Raw genomic sequence first — 20,033 nt, 5'->3', positions numbered from 1 at the left:
ATCAAGACCTGGCCTTTGCGGCCATTTTGCATAAAAAAGAGAAGAGTTTCTAAGGAAGAAATTTCAAATTCAAAATTTTACATGGCATTCTATAAGGCTCAGTCTCAAATATTAAAAAAATAAGATTGGTAAAATTTTGAAATTTTGTACACATTTCAAATTTTTAAACATATGATTTCATTAATATATTAAAATTTCTGAAAGTTTTAAAACAATTTGCAAATTTTAATTTAAATATTCAAGCGATAACTTTGATATTTTTTCAATTAAACCACAAAATTATGATATGAAAATGAATAGTCATCTAATCTTTTGTAAAAAAAAAATTTTTTCCATAATATATATTTATGAATGTGATATTCAATCAGGCAAAAGAAAGGAAGAGGAAGAATAGGAAGGAAACTTAACATCTAGCATTTTTCGGATAAAGAGGAGCTCATAGTGAAATCATCTAACGGCCCCACCTTATCCTTTAGACGAATCCATGTAAGACTCTAACCTATAATTATTGTTTGCTCGCTAAAATAAGATCTTAAAAAAAAATTCCCATTTTATATTATAGGAGATTCTACTTTTTGATATTGACGCTGCTCCTATCTGTGTACTCTTCGTTGAAAAATTTTACCCTCCTATTTTAAAAATGAAATATACATTTATAGTTAAATAAAAGTCATAAGAATATTATTTAAATAAAATGATAGTACAATTAAAATAAAGTTGCAAACATGGTTCTCAAAGAATTCTGCTGATAAACTAAGGGTTAAAAAAATGACAAATCTAAATAATTTGGTTTTGAACGCGCTGTCCAGGAATGTGGACTCCAACCTGGATACAGAAATTTAAAATTGTTTGGTTGGGCATTTATGAGACCACCGACCTAGCGGAGACCGATTTATGGACAACTCATCGAACCCGGGGTAAAATGGACCCGGGTATGGTTCGGACCTCTCTTAGAAAACCGGGTTATGATTAAGTTCCGATTATAAAAATTTCAGATAAATAGAGTTAAAAATTCTTGAAACAGTTCTGAGTGACGTTTTAGAGAACCTATCATAATTCAAGCTACAATTTAGTAATCCTAATTTTAGAATATTCCTCTAAAAATGATCGAAAAAAAAGTTGCAATCTTTTTAAAACACTATGTTTACGACTAAAGATAGGAATTCTTATTAAGGATACGCAATTTTTCCTAAAATCCTTTCCCGTAAAAACGAGAAAAACTGTTGTCCAGAAATGTCTGGACACTGAGGTGCTGCCCATGTTAAAAGGAGTTTCAATTTATATCAATTTAGTTTAAATAACGATTATACAAAAATTTAATACGAAAAAAAAATGTATTGATAAATCACCAAAATTCGCGAATTTCAATAAATTAATTGTTCCTCACTGGTAGTTATTAATTAATATTTTTCTAACAGGAAAACAGGTTGGGTTCAGATCGTCAAAATCTCAGTTGAGCTGCTGAGATTTGCTATAAAATTTCCTAATGTTTAATCAGATGGACAGCTGGGCAACCTGGAAATCGCCATCAAACGAAGAAGAAGAATTATTTAACTATTTTATTACAATTAATTCAAAATTATATATGTGACAACTAAAAATGTATTTGAGCATTATATTATTATATATTTTCGTTTAATAAATTACGCGGGTAATAACATATCGTTTAAATGGTATTATTTATATTATAGGTACTATTATAGAGAACACAATTATAAATTGTATTCAAACAATAACATTAAATAAATTATAAGATATATGCTATATAAAAAATAAAGCATTCGTTCCTCTTGGTATCAATCAATACACAAAATATAAAACAATCGCATTTTTCTATATAGTAATAATATGGAAATTCATCATTTGGTAATATTTTTTTATTTCTTGAAATATTTCGATAACTTTAAATTTGTTCTTTTAAATGCGAAATTAAAAGTTATGGAAATATTTCAAAAATAAAAAATATACCAATTAAATGAAATTTCCAAAAAAAAATGAATAATAATAATCATTCAAAATAAAACAATTTTAATACTTTAATAAATACTTTGCAATTTTTTTTTAATAGACAGATATCACGGTTTAAACTTGAATTGTCCCATCTACTATGTTGCAATTACAAGAAACCGCTATATCCAGTATTAGAAAGTTCTGGCAGGGAACTACAATATACTATCGAAACATAGCATTGATCTTAGCGCTTTTGTAATCAGCTCGTAGCTGTACGAAATTCATAATCATGGTGCGATCCATGTTTACCTATTGGAGAAAAAAAAACGTATTGAATATAATAATCGTTGCAAAAATAAATGTGATTGAAATTTTAAAGAAAACGGAACTGCAGGACCCGAGCCATAAAATAAGTCTAGAATGGAAAAATATAAACAACAATTTAGAGGACAGGTCTAAAATTGGTATCTATTGCAGTTTTCTGTCATTTATAAGAAATCTATTGCGATCTCGGTAAAGTTTTCAAAAAAATTATCGATATCTTTCTTCCTTTCTTTCATATGGTCGGACATTTTATTTTTTATACCAAATCGTCTCCCAAGCAGATCTGCTTAATGTTTTGGGGCGGAACGACTAGCAAGTTGACGAGCGATTTGAGCGAATCGAATAAGTTGTTTATAAGCGGCAAATTGTCGAAGCAGTCCTTGGCGGTGTTTCGATATTCGTTGATATCGCAGATGGCCGTTATGGCGCCTATAAATGTAAAAGTTACGACAATTTAAAACTTGGAATAAATAAAGGCTCGGGTGACGGTTCCAAATAGTATCGCAAGTCGGCCCAAAACCCGGCCCGGAGTCGAGCTCGGGCCTAAAGCCGAGTTCAGGCTTAAATTTTTTAAAAAAGAAAATGTGCCAGGTTCGGCTTAAAGGGTATAAAATGCGGGCTTCGCTCAAAATATTAAAATGGCAATCAAAATTTCGATGGGATTAGGACTAAGCAATTCGCGATTTTTTTTTATTTTATATGAATGCGTTTTAGTTTAATTCAAAATTTTGGATTAAAAATTAAGCTAAAAATATGGGTCGATATTTTTCAAACGTAATAGGTTCTTATAAATAACCAATGACATTAATACTAAAGCAGATTGACAATCCCTTCATTAAAAAGATGCAAATATATTGACGTTTGTCATTGATAAGATATTTAAGATAAATGTTGGGGGGGGGGGTCTACTAGAGCCAATCACATCGATTCCAGCTGAATTCTATACATGCACACACTTTTAATAAATACATTCATCAGTCCAGGTGTTATTATTTATTGATAATAACTAAACCTGTTAGGTTGAAGGTGTAATTCAAGAAATGATCCAAAATAGTTCGGTGAAATTCGACTCCCAGCTCCATCAGGAAATTGTCCAAATTCTTGCCATCAAGATTCCCTTTCACGTAATTGACCTGTTGACTCATGAAGGTAACCACGGCCTGACATGCCTATTTGTTTTTTTTTAAAATATATCGACATTTTAACTGCTATTTTTGTGGGGGTGGTAAGAGCAGTGGCGTGGGCGTCCATACTTCTAAAAGCCTGGGGGCTAACGGTTGCCCAGCCTTCGGGCGGGTTTATTTTAAAAATTAGGTTTATTTCTACTTTATCTTATAAACTGGTGTTGTTGTCGGCGCTGATGGATTTATAAACAAAGTCGATAGATAGGGAAAGGTATGTAATTTGGGGGTAAGATTTAGAACAGACTTGTTGAGAGTTATTGTGAGTCCCCAGCCTTCCAGTGTAAATCTTAGAGATCTAGTTTTCACATCGAATTCGTTTCCACCATAGATTAGAATATCATCTAGGTGATTGTTTCAGGCAGCGCTTAGTCAAATGTTTGGATGTCCTCCTGACACTCCTAGCAGAGATTGCATCTCGGAAGGATCATTGCCGCAAGGACTGAGAGTGATTAACCACTTAGCCTATGCCATTATCGTTATGTCCAGGCTTTTCTTCCCGCATTACACAACAATGAATCAGAAATCGCCACGCTCATAGCATACATGGCTTCAAGAAGGCGGATGTCATTATCTCGGCACTACAAGACACCCTATTCAACTCAGTCTGCCGATAACGCCTTGTATGTAGATGGGTCCGATTCGCATATAGGCATCTTCTTTTAAGATTACAACATGTCTATCTCGTCTGTTCAACATCCCATCACACGCCATTGACCATATCAATGCCATAGAGGTACTATCAGCAGGAATGGGTGCTCTCCAAGCCATTGATAAAAATGTAATATTTACCGACTCCACGATCTGCAAGTCTAAAAAAGAGAGGCTTCCACTCGCCATCAATTGAGATAGTCCTGACCCAAGTTCTCGAGGAAATGGGACTGCCTGACTTAACCACCGTCTCTCATAAAGGTTCCTACGGATGAGAACCCAGCAGATGAACCATCCAGCTGCTCTTCGAAAACGTCAATGAGCCAACTATAACTCTCCCATCGGTTGAACAAGATAGCCAGCAGATCACTCTACGAATCCTAAACGATAGGGATTCTTGATACCTTCCACAACATCCTGGAACTTAGACCAGATTTCCATCGACCTCAACCAAGGATAACAACACCGTACAAAAACCAAATCTCAACAACAATGAACATTTAGGAACACATCTTCCCCACACTAATAAATATATATACCGCGATTATAATAACCATTAATCATTGTTATTCTTTTAGGTTCCTAAGAAATCCTTTTATTTGTTATATATTTACCAATACTTTTATTATAACCTTTGTAGGAAATTTGGTTTTTACTAATAAAGCATCCAAATATAGAAGCCATAAAGGCCAATATATTTGGGCTAAATTTTTTTGCAAAACATAGGCGTATAAAATTTAGCAGCTTAATGTATGCGTATTTTTATAATCATTAAAAAAAATTGTGTTATTTTGAATCAATATTCTGTTCTCCGAAAACACTGAAGTCAGACCCTGTTTTTCTGGTCAATGGATTCACATCCCTATTCATGGCACTTTTTGAAATCAACATTTTTCTAAAGAACTATCAATATAACATAGAAAAGAATGATAAGTTTAAGATAGGAAATCCTGAGATTGGGATTTCAAGAATTCTATCTTCAGTATCTGTCGAGTCAGATCTCACAATACCCTCTTTCCAAAAATAATAAAAAAATTTTTTTAACTTCCATCTATTAACTGCAACTATTTCAAAATTGCTTCCCTGGCCTTATTTAAAAAATACCCCTTTAAAAAATAATTTACAGGCGATTTTGCGGCTTCCGTAGTGTAACTAGTTCCCGAGTTTTCCTTGCCACCTTTGGGTTCAAAATCGACCTTTTTCTGCAAAGCGGTCAACGTATAACGGGCCCGAGAGACCAAGGTCTGGGCGAACCTTTCGAGCCCAGCGGCCGCCTTCGATTCCAGGTTATCTCTCCACTTGCGCCATTTGCGGGTCAACGAATCGGACCGGTCCCGACTTTGGCGTTTAAATATTTCGCATTTATAATTAAGTATGGGTACATTTTTTTTTGCTCTATAATCAATTTAAATAGTTTAGAATTCGTGATTCTTTTTCGGGTTTTGCTTGATAAACCGATGATTCATTCATTCATTCAAAATGGGTTTCGAAGCGTTGTTGAATATAAAACAGCTGATGGGGCACCCTTTCGCTTACTTGAATACAAAAATTCTTATGTAATAAAAGAGGCCGTTCAAAGATCAGCTGATTCATACCCGTTACACGTGTTAAAAGAATGGATCATCGGTCTAGGTAGAGTAGTATACGTCAATGAACAGGTTTTGGCGTAGGGTTACGAAAAAAGAAAAATAAAACTCAATAAAAAACCTGACAATTGGCGTGAGATATTCGTCGTGCACCTCTTCTACCTTGTGGAATATGCGGGTCGTGGTTCTCAGAGTTCTAAGGAATGTCACCTCAGGGAAATCCGGATAATACTTGTTCAAATTCGAATCGATGTTCAATAAATCTGTAACGGGTGGAGAGGAAGAGGAAAAATTTTTTTATTGTCAAAAATGGCTTCTTGGGTGGAGAGGTCATTATTTTTCACACTCATATTGAAGAGATATCCATATTTAACTAACTCCTAACCACTTTTTAGTCAAGCGTCAAAATAAGTTCCAGGAACCACGGTCCGAATAAGATTTTAGCCAAAATATTATTATGTAAGCTGCGAGATTTAGCAAATAGAGGTCCAAACTTTTCTGCCACCTACGAGAAAAATTTCTAAGCTAAATCAATGACACTACTCGATAAACTATTTAAAAGCCTCTCATAATAACTATCGAATAAACGTCGCATTTAAAAAGGAGGTAGAGAAGGGGGGGGCATACTTTGCAATTCTATGTCTATAGCGTATTCCAGATGTTGAACAAACAGATATTCCACCAAAACGTCGTAAATGAGAAACGCGTTGTTGGTTGCCGCTTTGGATGTTGATAGCTTATTAGGCATATATCAAAATATATTTAGACATTTTCTTTTGTTCACTTTTCTTTCTTTTTTTTCAGATTTTTTTTTTTAAAAAAAACGAACCTTTTTATTGCGGTTCAGACTAATCTTGATATCCTCCAACATATTCTTGCAGACGACGTCATCGCTAACCAAAAGCAGCGCCATTTTCTTGTGGCGAGATTTGATGGCATCCGGCTCCGATTCGTTGTAGATATAAAGGGGTTCGTTCTGTCCCACGCCTATCATCCTCTTAAAGTCCGTCAATCTTATTATTTATTTTTTTTTTTTAAATAGAAAAGCGTTTTAAACTAAGGTCAATTTAAAAGGGTTTTCCCGCCTAAGGGATTTGAGACCCCATCAGGGATCGTTTTTTTTTGGCGGTTTTGACGCTGATGGAATTGAAAGTAAATTTATTACCCCATCAGGATTTGCACCTAATGCATTATATTTAGTATAGGTTAGTCACACAGGCGATGGAAAACCGAAATTTATATTTTTTAAAAAAAAAAGGATGAAAAAAAGGAAGAGCCGTATTACACCGTAACGCTCCTTAGACGTGCGATAAATGTGCCCGCCATATTAAGTGTCCCTTAATAGAACTGTCGCCTCTTTCTTACCTTATTTTTCGGGTCATTGATTCGGTAAACTTCAACATTAACACTCCCCCCCCCCCCTAAAAAACAAATTTCGTGACAGTTTAGGCTAGAATTAGAAATAGGTTATATTTAAAAGGGACAGGGTGAACCAGGGTTTAAAAAACAATATAGAAATAATACCCTCCGGTTGGTATGGGCTTTTTTTCGTGGTGCAAACTTGAGTAAAACGCGTCCAATACAGTTTGGCATTTGCCCTGAAAAAATTTGATTTCGATGCTTCATAAAATAAAACAAATATTTTAAATATATATATTTTTTTTTATAATTTAGATTAGAGCATTTTTTTTTGAATAAATATTTCTTTCTTTCTTAACCTCGCGTTGGCAAGTTACCGCGAATTGGCGGCAAAATATACAAATTACGTTACATTTTTGTATATTTTGGCGCCAATACCCACTAATTGCGAATGTGGGGCACGAAGGATCAAAGATCTAAAAAGGTAGAAAATAAGAAAAGAGTAATTAAAAAAAAATTTTTTTTTTAAAAAACAAACTTGATATATTTTTCCAGATATCTCCCGAATAAATTTTTGATGAGCCTACTCAGGAACTGTTCGTCAATCCCCATTTTCACGTCGATCAAATTATCGCACAAATTTTGGGTTCTTTGAACAAAAAAAAATGAATAAAAGATTGTGTTCATAACTTACCGGAAAATTGAGCAATCTTCGTGCCGAGGCAGATGAATTACTTCGGGATCGAACTTACCCCGTACAAAATTATTAATTTATGGGGCCGAGCCAAAAAAACCCCGATCAAAAAATTTCCGGGCAATGGACGAGTTTAAGTCGGCCCATGCCGATTCCTTAGTTCATGAATTGGCTAAGTATTTAATCTCTAGAAAGGGGTCCAAATAAACTCTCAAGCGGGGGAGCCCAGATAAATGAGTGACTCAGCGCTCAGCTGTTTCCAAGGAGACCCAAGTGGAAACGTGCTTAACCGAATTTATTTATAATTTGATACTTGGTATAGAGCTCGTGCAGATTCTTTAGATACAATTCTGTATTGTTGGCAGATTTCTCCTCTAGGATTTGTTGAATGTGATCCTGCCATAAAAAAAAAATTTTTCATTCATTCATTTATTTAAATCCGTGATTACGCGCCATTATGTCCTAACGAAATATCTCTGGGTAAAAAGTCAATTTTTAAATGGCACAGGCTTAAAGGCCGCATTCATAGTGGATCCGATCCGGTACGGTTTAACAGCTGATCGATTTTCGGTTTAACAGCTGATCGATTTTTTTAAATCGGTTTACGAGAATCAATTTTTCTTTATTAAAACCTAATATTTCTTAGGTTATTATCATGCATAGAATTAAAGATAAAATTAATATTTTTTTTTAAAAAAAAATTGAACTCATAAACAGATTTTAAAAATCGATCAGCTGTTACTATCATGTCGGATCGGATCCACCATGAATGCGGCCTTTAGAAGATTACAGATTGACCTATCACATCTTCACACGTACTAGAAAAAGTACTAGTTGGTTTATTTTTAAAAATTGAACTCGTAAACAGATTTTAAAAATCGATCAGCTGTTACTATCATGTCGGATCGGATCCACCATGAATGCGGCCTTTAGAAGATTACAGATTGACCTATCACATCTTCCCACGTACTAGAAAAAGTACTAGTTGGTTTATTTTTATCGAGAAGAATTCATGTGATAAACCCTTTATAATATATGGCGGTATATTGAGATTATTACGTTTATTTTTCCCTGGAAAATGTTGATGATGAATTTGGAATACACTCGTTGAGGGTTGGGGAAAATGTTCTCTATCAATTTGCAAGTTCTTTTACAGAGTATGAGGGCGTCTCCGAATATATCTTGCCTATAAAATGCTCCCTGTTTTTTAAAATATAAAATGAGAAAAAAATAAAATGGAGAAATGTACCGATTTCACTCTTAAAAACGGGATCGGATCCGAACCGATAGATGATATAAGACGGTATCAATATTGGCGCACCCGGTTTTGGCGATTACGTAATCCGATATTTAAAAACCGGTTTTATCCTCTTTAACGAGAACAAAAAAAACGATAAAAACCTCCATATTTTTTAAAAAATTATTTCGATTTTATCTTCAAGGACCGTATATATTCAGGTACGATATTCACAGAATCTTTGGTTTTTAAAGAAATCGAATCATACCAATTATTTCTTTTTTAAAAATAACCAATTTGATCCGATATTATTCGTTTGATTTGGAAGCTATATCTTTATCTAAATTACTTCTCTTCTCCTTCCTTTCTTTCTTTCTCTGATTACATATGTTTAACGTCGAATGTGTTACTTTTTCAACTTTAAATCATTTCTTTGGGCGCCTTTTTTTTTAAATTTAAAAAAAAATATGATTCTTACCGGAAATGGGCGCCATCTTGTTTGGAATACCTAGCTACCCCTACGAATTTCCGACAATTTTTTTTTCCCCCAAGAACTTTTAAAAACTTTAAAAAAGAAAATTTTATTTTAAATTTTCCGTTGATACCTTCTTTTTTTTTAAATTATATTAAATTATAAATTACTCAAAGGTTTAACAGCGAAATTGCCTTACAATTATCATAAGACGATAAGGTATTCCACCCGGTAAAATCTCATTTTTTTAAAAAGAAAATTACACACTGACGTTGGCATATTATACATATAATAATAATATAATATTTTCAAAAAATACATGTATCTTCCTAATGATAATAATAATATTTTTTTTTAAACAAATCGATTTATTTGCTCGCAATGTTTCGATAGGAAGGGTAGCTAAAGATGGGAATCGGGGTTGTTGAACGGCCGGCCCGTTTTGAGCCGATTTTTAAAAACGGCTGACTCAATATTTCATCCAGAAAAAAATACTAGGCCAGCCTGAAGATTATGCTCATAGAAAGAACAATGTTATAGACATGTATTATCAGATATTCGAGGCTTAGACACTATCTTAAAACAGCTGTCTCTACTCTCAGAAGAACTAAGAGTACCCCTAACCCTAAAGGGTGGGAGATATATCTTAATATTAGGATTGAGTTAGCCGTTAGATGGGATATCATCATTTTTTTTTGATTTTTTTTATTAAGTGTGGATAGTATTAATTTTCCAACTATTTTATACAATGCTTCGCCAATTTCTCAATACGGAACAAAATTGTTAATTATAAATAAATTTATTTTCCCCCAAAAAAATGTATCGTAATTTGTATCGATTTTGTTACATTTTAAAAGTGTCGTTAACGGTCTGTAAAGTTAGTTTTATATTTCCACAAGGAAGGTTAGTGATATACTTTTTTATAAACATTTCTCCAAAAAAAAAATAGTTTCTATGTCCCTAGTTCAAAGTTGCTCAACCAATTCCCGACCTGTCTCTTATAACTATAGAAGGGTAATGGCTAAATATCGGGTTCAATCATCGGACGAGCTCAGGGGGAAATAGTTTAACATTAAGGAGTTTTAATTTTACATTAGTATCTTCCAAATTTGAAGCGCTATCTTTTTAAGAAAAACCCAGAGGCCAAAGTGATAGCTTCCGGTTAAAAAACTTGGTTTAGCCGACCGCCTAAACGGTAAAAAAAATATATTTTAATTACCCAACTATACTTGCAACCAGAGTTTGGAATGGGAACCTTCCATGTTCTAAATTCTGGTTAATATGCATTTATTTATCTTTTTCCTCACCCCCCTCCCTCCTTAATTTATCGTAGTCTAATCGGAAATTTCTCATACATTTATTCATCCATCCATCCACTATCTGTCTGTATTTACAAATTATTTTAATATAAATAAATTAAGGAATAGGCATAATACCAGCTGACATTGTTCCATGAAAGCGTCAACACATCTATAATAATTCTATTTTTACAAACAAACAAAAATACAATAAATTACAATTTCAATATAAGTAAATAATTAAGAAGGTTTCCCCCACCCCCTTTTGGGGGGGGGGGCTACTTTCGAAAAAATGTAAAATTGTGACACCTTGAAATTGACGGACGTCCTAACTAGCCCGCGCATGCGTTCCATCTCTCCCCCATCGCCATCTTGTGCTCCTTCCGGAAGAGAAGAAGCTAGACCGGTGGCCGAGGCAGAGACAAAGGCCTCGATTAGGGATAATTCGACTTGCTCGTATATGAGGTCCACTCGGGCGAGAGTAGCATCATAGGCGTTCTTGACTGGGTCAGTTGAGCTGAAAGGATCTAAATTATTGACGGTATTTAATTTTTAAGATGTGATTTTTTTTCTTTATTTGGCTGCCCCCTTCCATCCCTTCACCATAAAAATTATCACGTGGCCTCTCTCCATAATTTGGAGACAATTAGACCCCCTGTATACACGATACTCTGGTTCGGGTTCATCTTGGCCCCCAAGATTTTTAGGGTGACTTTTACACTCCTGGTCAATAGAAAATAACCATCTCTCTGCGATGTATTCAAAATGTAATTACTTTTATCGTTAGGTGGGCCTTTGGTGTTAGGGCGATCATTTGAGACAATTTCCTGAGATATGACATGCAATTTTTGAATTATATCAGCAGCTTCCATCAACTATATTTGATATATATATATGTATGTCTTAATTAAAGGAATATTAACTTGATTAGGGTCTTTGAATATTGACTCCTTATCTTCTTTAGAAACTTTATCTTTATTAGTTACAACAATGGTAGGTATATTGGTATCTGTCAAAGAGGCTTCTCTGTTTACAGGATTTGGGGTTTCTGACTGTTCGCTTAAAAATTCAGAGTAATATTTGAAAAGCTTTCTAGCCTCCATCAATCTGAGTCTAGGAGTATTAACACTTTCAAGTTGGTCCCCGAGGTGAATAACTTTGTTGGCCACAAAATTTATTCTATCATCTAAATCCTGATATTTGTGCAGTATGTTCTTAACAATCAAATAAATATAGAATTAAATTAAGTGTGTGTGGTGACTAGTTAAACAAATATTTTATATTCAATTAATTTAAATTTTTTAATTATAAAATTATTTTCAAAATGTTATTTGTAAAGCTTAAAATTTACCAGACATATTATTTACCAAATTTTTTTTCCCCAACATTCACACACTAATCACAGTGTTGTGCAGATCTGATGAAAAAAAATCCCATATTTTTGATTAATTTGTAAATAAAATAATGACTTTCAAAAATTGATAAATATGCACACCATTGTAATATAGTATAGAATGAAATGTTCAAAAAAGTTTATTTTTTTAAAAAAATAATAATATTACATGACATTTTCAGTCTTCATTTCCCACAGAAATATTTTTTGATTTTTTTTATCATTTTGTCATAAAAATGTCTTTCAATATTAATTAAACTTAATAAGCATAATTTATTTTATATACTTTTATAAAATTTAGTCGTGCTTGTATGGGATATATTTTATTTTATAAAAAATAAATGTATTAAGATAAAAAATTAATGGCACTTTCTTTCTTTTCTTTCCCATCTGCTTAGAAATTTGTAGATATTTTATTTCCTCAATTCATAGCTTAATCTGGGTGATTTTTAATTTATATAAAGGTATATTAATATTGGCCACTCTTTTGACAAAATGTTGGAATTTAGATAAGATTTTTTGCTAAAATCTTGATAAACCTCACATATTTAGATAAATAAGAATAATCATGATCTATGCTAGTCATTCATTGCTTATAGTTATAGCAAAAAGGGGCTATTCAGAAATTTGCCTGGTTTTAAATATCTTTTTAGGATAATAATAGGAAATTTTTCCCAACACTCCCCCTCCCCCAGGATATGGAATCTCATAATTTTAAATGATTTAACTAAGGGAAATTTTTAAATTTTATACTATATAGAGTACTTGTACTATAATTTCAGACAATTTTGTTAAGAACTTTTGATTTATAATATTAATTTTTATGTATATAAAAATTATATATGGAAAATTGGTTGAAATTTGTTTGATGCTTGAATATATTTTTATTAAAATCAAATTTTAAGAATCTCCCTGAATAAATCATTTAAAATTGAAAGATCCCAATATGTCATTATAAATAAGAATATTCTTTTAAATTATAAAAAAAGCAGACCCTAAATTATTTATAATAAGTAGGTCTGAAGTTCTACAATAAAATTTACTGGGAAATCCCTAGCTAATTATGTTTCTACCATTTAAAAAATTGACCTATGGCCAATGGTATAAGCTAATTTATTGGCTGATACTAATACCAAAGTATTAGCACATTTCTGGAATTTACCATAATAAAAAATAACCTGATGTTTTTTGCCAGCTCCAATAATCATTTCAATAAATTTTTTCTCTTCTTCTAAAGTTTCATTTTCAAGTGAATCAATTTTTTTATTAGTTTCTACCTTCAAAACATTTAGTTCTTCTAACACCTCATACATAGCTTCCCTCATTATTTCAGGATGCATTACATCTGGACGCCAGGTAGTACTATTACCCAAAATTTTCAGCGCTAACTTTTCAACTAATACTTCTGGTTTAAAGTTTTCCTAAAATAAGTCATATTTGCCGATTATTTGTATCAATAAATTGCCTGTTCCAAATCTTGTAAATAAGCTGATTTTAAAACGATATGAGACATTGTACCTTACATAAAATAAGATAAAATTTATGACTAGTAACATTTATCAAACATTTGACAGCTAACAATCAATTACCATAAATAATATCGCATCATAATGAACCTTTATATAGGAATGATAGCAAAGTATAAGAAGAATTCTAAACGAATTCGGAAAAGAAGACTTTAATAATATTCTGAATCTTCCTTAAAATAATATGAGATTTATAACTATCACCATGACAGCTAACAATTAATTACCATAAATAATATTGTATAAAAATTTAAGAAGTTCAGATTCAGGTACATTAGTCGTAGTATCACTCACGATAACAGCCGCTTAAAGATCCTCTGACCCTTGAGATCTGGTAAGGATCATGATTAACTCGATATTAATTTTATTAAACTACAAAAATATAAAATAGACCTTTATAAAATATAATTAATTTATAAATATTTTAAAACTCAATATTTTATTAAACCATAAAAATAATAGACTTTTATAAAATGCAATTAATTAAGTAAAAATTTATAAATTAAAATATAAGATCGTCAGATAAAGATAAACATTAGTCACATTTATAGGGAAAATAAAGAGCTCAATTATAAATTAAAATATAGCGTAAGTGAAAAAGGAACCTTGCCAGGAGGAGTTGTATTAGTTTTATAACATAATTGAGGATAAAACTAACCCCCTATATTTTTCGGAACTCTAATTAAACCTCCGGATTTAGGACGATCTGCAGGGCCTACCTATCTAATTTATAATGAATAAACACCTTACTAAGGAATTCCAAAGTATGAGAAACCTTTCATTAAAAGACAAATACTATGTTTCATTTTAATGTAATAAAATCAAACAAAAGAGGGACTTGAGAAAACTATATTTAATTTTATGTAACCAAAGAGATATAAAAAGGCTATTTCTAATTTATATGCAAAAGAGGGATAAAAAAAAGAACTAGTTTAAAATAAAATAAGAGAAACCTTATTTAACAATGAACTTTAATAAAATTATAGGAATTACTTTATATAATTTTGAATTTATAAATATAATATTTTGGACAATAAAAAAAAAGATTTCATGATATAGCAAAACAGGGACTAGGGAAGAAAAGGAAGGATTCTAAACGAGTTGGAACAAATTATCATAAAGGTAAAGTACATATATAACTATATACTAATAAATGGTTTCAAAGTTGTGATAAATGCTATAGAAGATATTATTATATTTCATACATTTTATATTACAGTTTATATGGATTTATTATGTCATTATTATCATTCTTTAATAAATAGGTTCGAGGTTGATTTTTAAAGATTTTTCTCATAGATGACATGAGGGGGCATCTATTTACCAAATTTTGAGGCTCAAATAGTATTATTTTGACCAAAATGCTAATCCGGCCCTTTTTAATAATCGACCAAATCGGCCATTTTAACAATACTAATTTTCATATATATATATCACTTTTGTGATGTGATTCGTGATTAATGAATTTATTTTAATGACGACGAGTATATGAGAGATGATAGTAGTATATTAACAAAGAAAAAAATACTATCTTTTTATCTTGATAGTACCATTTCCGAATTTATAATAATTTTACCAAGATGTTGATAAAAAAATCGAAATATACATTCGCTAATTTAATTAGCAGTCAAGCATATTTTGATAAATACCAGATCGACGATTCCTAATTATGATTGCGATCATTTTGATAAGACGGTCAAGTTTATAATATTACATAGAATTTAAGATATAAGGAATGGATAATGATATTAATTACAGGGATATAAACTTGTCTGATTAAAAATATTCGAGTAACAAAAAGTTTAATAAATGAGAGAAAATATTCTTGAGAAATGCTTATTTAAACCGTAAATTTTGATCAAATTTTTCCTAAAAATACACAAAAAGTTGTATAAGTATTTTGAACCATTAAAAATATTTTCTTTGATCAACCAATAATTTTGAATAGAAAATGTTGAAATTCGTCTTATGATTGTGAAGAATGTACATAAAATATAAGGAACATAATTCAAATACGTAAAACCTTTTACCCAGATCTGAGTTAAGAAATCAGTGGGAATAAGATGTGTCATTTCGCGACTCCTGGGAAGAGTCCAGCTCTATTCCCACAAAGAGAGACCTTTGGATAATTAATATTTAGAAAAGTTTCACCCTGTGGCGTTACTGGTAAACAAAATTTAAAAAAACAATTATTGGTTTATTGGTGGTTTTAGCCATATGTTTATGTTTCCGCTCTTAGCCAACTTGGAGGCAACCATGATTAAGTGCTTTTAGGTCTTGGTTTACGAAAAAAATAAACAAACACCAAGACCAAGGATGTATAATGGTTTTAAAAATATTTAAAGCCATAATACAACCTGAACCTATTTAATAAATAAATTGAAATTTAATAAATGAAAGTTTGTGGAACATTTTTAAAATAATTAATATTAAGAAAAAAAATCTAGAAGTCATCATTAGAACTTCAAATTCCTTCTCCTATTCCTTGGCTAAATCCCTTTTCCCTGTTTATTTTAAAATTGTTTTTTCATACTTGTTTCCGAATATGTGCTCCTATCCCCTTTTTGAATTATTTCTAAAAAAATCTTTTTCGAATTTCCTCTATTTTCCTATTGCGATATCCATTTCCCATACCGTATTTAATTACCCTTCCGATCCCGAATGCCAGTACCCACCTCTTATTGAATTTTTTCATCTTATTAATTTTCTACTATCCCGATTCGAATTCCCCTCCCCCTTATCAATTTTATAAATTTTTTTCACCTATCTCTTTTTGAATTTCTTATCTTATCCCATTTCACATTTCATCTATTATCTCTTTTCGAATTACTTTTCCAAAAAATCTTCTATCAACATATTCCGAATTATTTAGAATTCCCTAACTCTTATTGAATTCATTCTAATATCTAGAATTCGATTCCTCCCCCTATTCGTTTCCGAATTCCTAACAACACCCATTATCGAATTCCTTCTCTTTCCCTTTTGGAATTCCATCCCCTATCCCTATTCGAATTCATTTCAATTCCCATTTTGAATTCGAGTATCTTATATTATCCTGGATCGAGATCTATTTCCGGTACTATCGAATTACCCTTCCTATCCTGAATTCCTTTACCTATCCCTTATTGAATTGTTCCTAACTCCAATTGAATTCCTCCTACAATCACGATTCGAATTCCTCCCCATATACACTTTAGAATTCTTTCATCTATCCCTTTTTGAATTCCTTCTATATTTTTTCAATATATATATATCCTATCGCATGATCCATTTCCTCTTATTGAATTACCCTTCCTACACCGAATTTTTCACCAATCCCATAATAAATTTCTCTCCTAACTCTACACTATCCTGATTCAAATTCCTCCCCATATCCATTATAGAATTCTTTAACCTATCCCTTTCCAAATTCCTTCTTCTATCCCTTTAAGAATTCCATTGTCTAGCCCTATTCGAATTCCTTCTCATTTTCCATTTTGATTTGGAATATATTCTATTATCCTGTTCTGAAATCTATTTACTATACTTATTGAATTACCCTTCCTATCCTGAATTATTCCTTTGTCAATAAATTTTTTTCCTAACTCTTATTGAATTCCTTCTACTATCCGAATTCGAATTCCTAAATAAATCCATTTTAGAATTTTTTCATCTATGTCTTGTCGAATTCCTCCCCCTATCCATTTTAGAATTCTTTCATCTAACCCTATTCGAATTAATTCCTTCTTCATTCCTATTTTGAATTTTAATATCTTGTATTATTCTGGCTCGAGATCTATTTCTTGTACTATTGAATTACCCTTCCAATCCTAAATTTTACCTATCATTATTGAATTTCTTTCAGAACTCTTATTGAATTCCTTCTACACGGATTCAAATTCTTCCCCTATACATTTTAGAATTCTTTCATCCTTTTCTTTCCTTCTCCAATCTTTTTTTGAATTCCATCTCCTTTATCTTTTCAAATTCCATTTTTAATTCTTTTTGAATAATATATCTTCTATTTTGAATTTATATATATCATCCTACTGCATGATCCATTTACTATATCTTATTGAATTATCCTTCCCATCCTTAGTTCCTTTACCTATACCATAGTGAATTTCTTTACTAACTTTTATGGAATTTCTTTCACTACCCCTATTCGAATTATTCTCCCTATCCATTTTAGAGTTCTATCCCTATTCGAATTCCTTCTCATTTCCAATTTTGAAATCGAATATCTTCTATTATCCTGTTCCGAGATCCATTTCCTATATCGTATTGAATTGCTCTTCCTACATCCCAAATTCCCTATATTCAGTAAATATATTTTTCCCCTAACTTTTATTGAATTCATTCTACTATCTAGAATTCATTCCTCCTCATTCGATTTCGAATTCCTTACACAAAATTCATTATCATTCTCTTTCCCTTTTGGAATTCCATCTCCTATCCCTAATCGAATTCCTTCTCCCTTCACATTTTGAATTCGAATATGTTCTATTATCCTGGTTCGAGATCTATTTTCTGTACTATAATTACACTTCCGATCCTGAATTCCTTTACCTATCCTTTATTGAATAACTCTAATTGAATTCCTCACACAATACGATTCGAATTCCTCCCCCTATACATTTTAAATACTTTCATCTATCCCTTTTCGAATTCCTTCTCATATCTTAATTTATCTACTTATCTTTTCGAATTTCATCTTTAATTCTTTTTGAATAATGGATCCACTTTATGAATTTATATATATATTTCATCCTATTGCATGATTTATATCATATTGAAATACCCTTCCTGTCCCGAATTTATTCATTTATACCTTATTGAAATTTTTTCCGAACTTTATTCTATCCAGATTCGAATTCCTATCCCCTATCCATTCTAGAATTCTTTCATCTATCTCTTTTAGAATTCCTTCTCCTATCCCTTTTCAAATTTCATCCACTATTCTTATTCGAATTCCTTCTAATTTCTTGAATTCGAATATCTTTTAATATCATGTTCCGAGATCCATTTCCTATATTTGAATTACCCTTCCTATCCCCAATTCCTTTACCTATCCTATACTGAAATTCTTTCCTAACTCTCATAGAATTTCATCTACTTTTCGGATTCTAATTCCTCACTCTAACTATTTTAGAATTATTTTATCTATCCCTTTTCGAATTCTTTCTGCTATCCTATTTAGAATTCCTTCCAATCTCCCTTTTCCAATTCCATCTCCTATCCCTATTCGAATTCCTTCCTTCTCCATCCTCATTTTGAATTCGAATATCATTTATTATCCTATTCAGAGATCCATTTCCTGTATCTTATTGAATTAAACCTCTAATCCGGAATTCCTTTACCTATCCCTTTTTAAATTTCTTCTAAATATACCAATTCGAATTACCCCCCCCCCCCCCCCACCCCCCCTATCTATCTTAGAATTCTTTCATCTATCTCTTTTCGATTTCCTTCTGCTTTCCCTTTTCGATTCCTTCTCCAATTTATTTTTGAATTATGTCTCCAGTTTTTCGAATTTATAAATATTTACAAAATCCATTTCCTGTATCTTATTGAATTACTATTTTTATCCCAAACCCCTTTACCTATTCCATATTGAATTTCCTTCCTAACTCTTGTTGAAATACTTACACTGTCCCTTTTTCGAATTCCTTCTATTATCCACTTTAAAATTCCATCTCCATTCTTTGAACGCGAATATCTTCTATTTTCCTATTCCGAGATTCATTTCCTATACCATATTGAATTACTATTCCCATCCCAAACTTCTTTACCTATCCCATATTGAGTTTCCTTCTTAACTACTATTGAATTCCTTACATTATCCCGTTTCGCTTTCCTACACCTATCCTTTATCGAATTCCATCTCCTATCCTCATTCAAATTCCTTCACCATCCATTATAAATTTGAATATCCTTTAATATCTTGTTCCGAGATCCATTTCCTGTATCGTATTGAATTACCCTTCTAATCCCGAATTGCGTTACCTATTATTGAATTCCTTCTACTTTCCGGATTCTAAGTCCTCCCCCCCCCCTTATCCATTTTGGAATTCTTTCATCTATCTCTTTTCGAATTCCTTCTCCATTTCCAATTTGAATATCTTCTATTATCCTGTTCCGAGATCTATATTATTTTGAATTTCAATAAAAAATTAACCATATCGAACTACTCTACTAATATTTACGAATTACAATATATTTATTTAAAAAATAATTAATCTAATCTAATCCTACTCTTTTCCTATAGCTATTCTAATCCTAGATATAAAAAAAAAAGATTTAAGAACTCATATTTAGTTTAGTTAAATATTAGGCTGATTTCATAAATCTTAAAAAATTTGTCAAAAACTATCCATAACGTT

The 20,033-nt window shown here is 31.7% G+C and overlaps 1 protein-coding gene across 2 annotated transcripts; it reads right to left on the bottom strand.

The window, feature by feature from the left end:
- Nucleotides 1-1,806: 1,806 nt before the first annotated feature.
- LOC135927829 (exocyst complex component 5-like) lies at nucleotides 1,807-13,684 on the bottom strand. 2 transcript variants are annotated; one of them, XM_065464029.1, is made up of 17 exons: nucleotides 13,611-13,684; nucleotides 13,324-13,566; nucleotides 11,676-11,966; nucleotides 11,528-11,627; nucleotides 11,062-11,279; nucleotides 10,891-10,935; nucleotides 8,805-8,945; nucleotides 8,059-8,141; nucleotides 7,590-7,700; nucleotides 7,217-7,312; nucleotides 6,522-6,705; nucleotides 6,320-6,428; nucleotides 5,814-5,955; nucleotides 5,231-5,444; nucleotides 3,287-3,443; nucleotides 2,537-2,703; nucleotides 1,807-2,259 (listed from the first exon to the last, which is right to left on the bottom strand). In XM_065464029.1, the coding sequence occupies exons 1-17, from the start codon at nucleotides 13,656-13,658 to the stop codon at nucleotides 2,173-2,175; spliced, it is 2,436 nt and encodes an 811-aa protein (XP_065320101.1). In that variant the 5' UTR covers nucleotides 13,659-13,684; the 3' UTR covers nucleotides 1,807-2,172. The 2 variants fall into 2 exon arrangements, with proteins under 2 accessions (XP_065320101.1, XP_065320102.1); XM_065464030.1 differs by lacking the exon at nucleotides 13,611-13,684 and having other exon boundaries at nucleotides 1,808-2,259; nucleotides 13,324-13,376; nucleotides 13,423-13,520.
- Nucleotides 13,685-20,033: the final 6,349 nt, after the last annotated feature.

This window comes from Gordionus sp. m RMFG-2023, chromosome 4 (assembly GCF_954871325.1).
Source record: "Gordionus sp. m RMFG-2023 chromosome 4, tfGorSpeb1-WG-v2, whole genome shotgun sequence".
NCBI lineage: Eukaryota > Metazoa > Nematomorpha > Gordioida > Chordodea > Parachordodidae > Gordionus > Gordionus sp. m RMFG-2023.
This window is presented reverse-complemented; position numbering and strand designations above follow the sequence as displayed.

What these genes read in the sequence shown, in the direction of transcription:
- LOC135927829 (XM_065464029.1), bottom strand. Translation starts at nt 13,658, where the DNA reads ATGTCTCATATCGTTTTAAAATCAGCTTATTTACAAGATTTGGAACAG. An exon ending in TTACACCTTCAACCTAACAG is followed by an intron (nt 2,704 to 3,286) that starts GTTTAGTTATTA and finishes TTACATTTATAG; the next exon opens with GCGCCATAACGGCCATCTGC. An exon ending in TCTGCTTGGGAGACGATTTG is followed by an intron (nt 2,260 to 2,536) that starts GTATAAAAAATA and finishes TTTCTCCAATAG; the next exon opens with GTAAACATGGATCGCACCAT.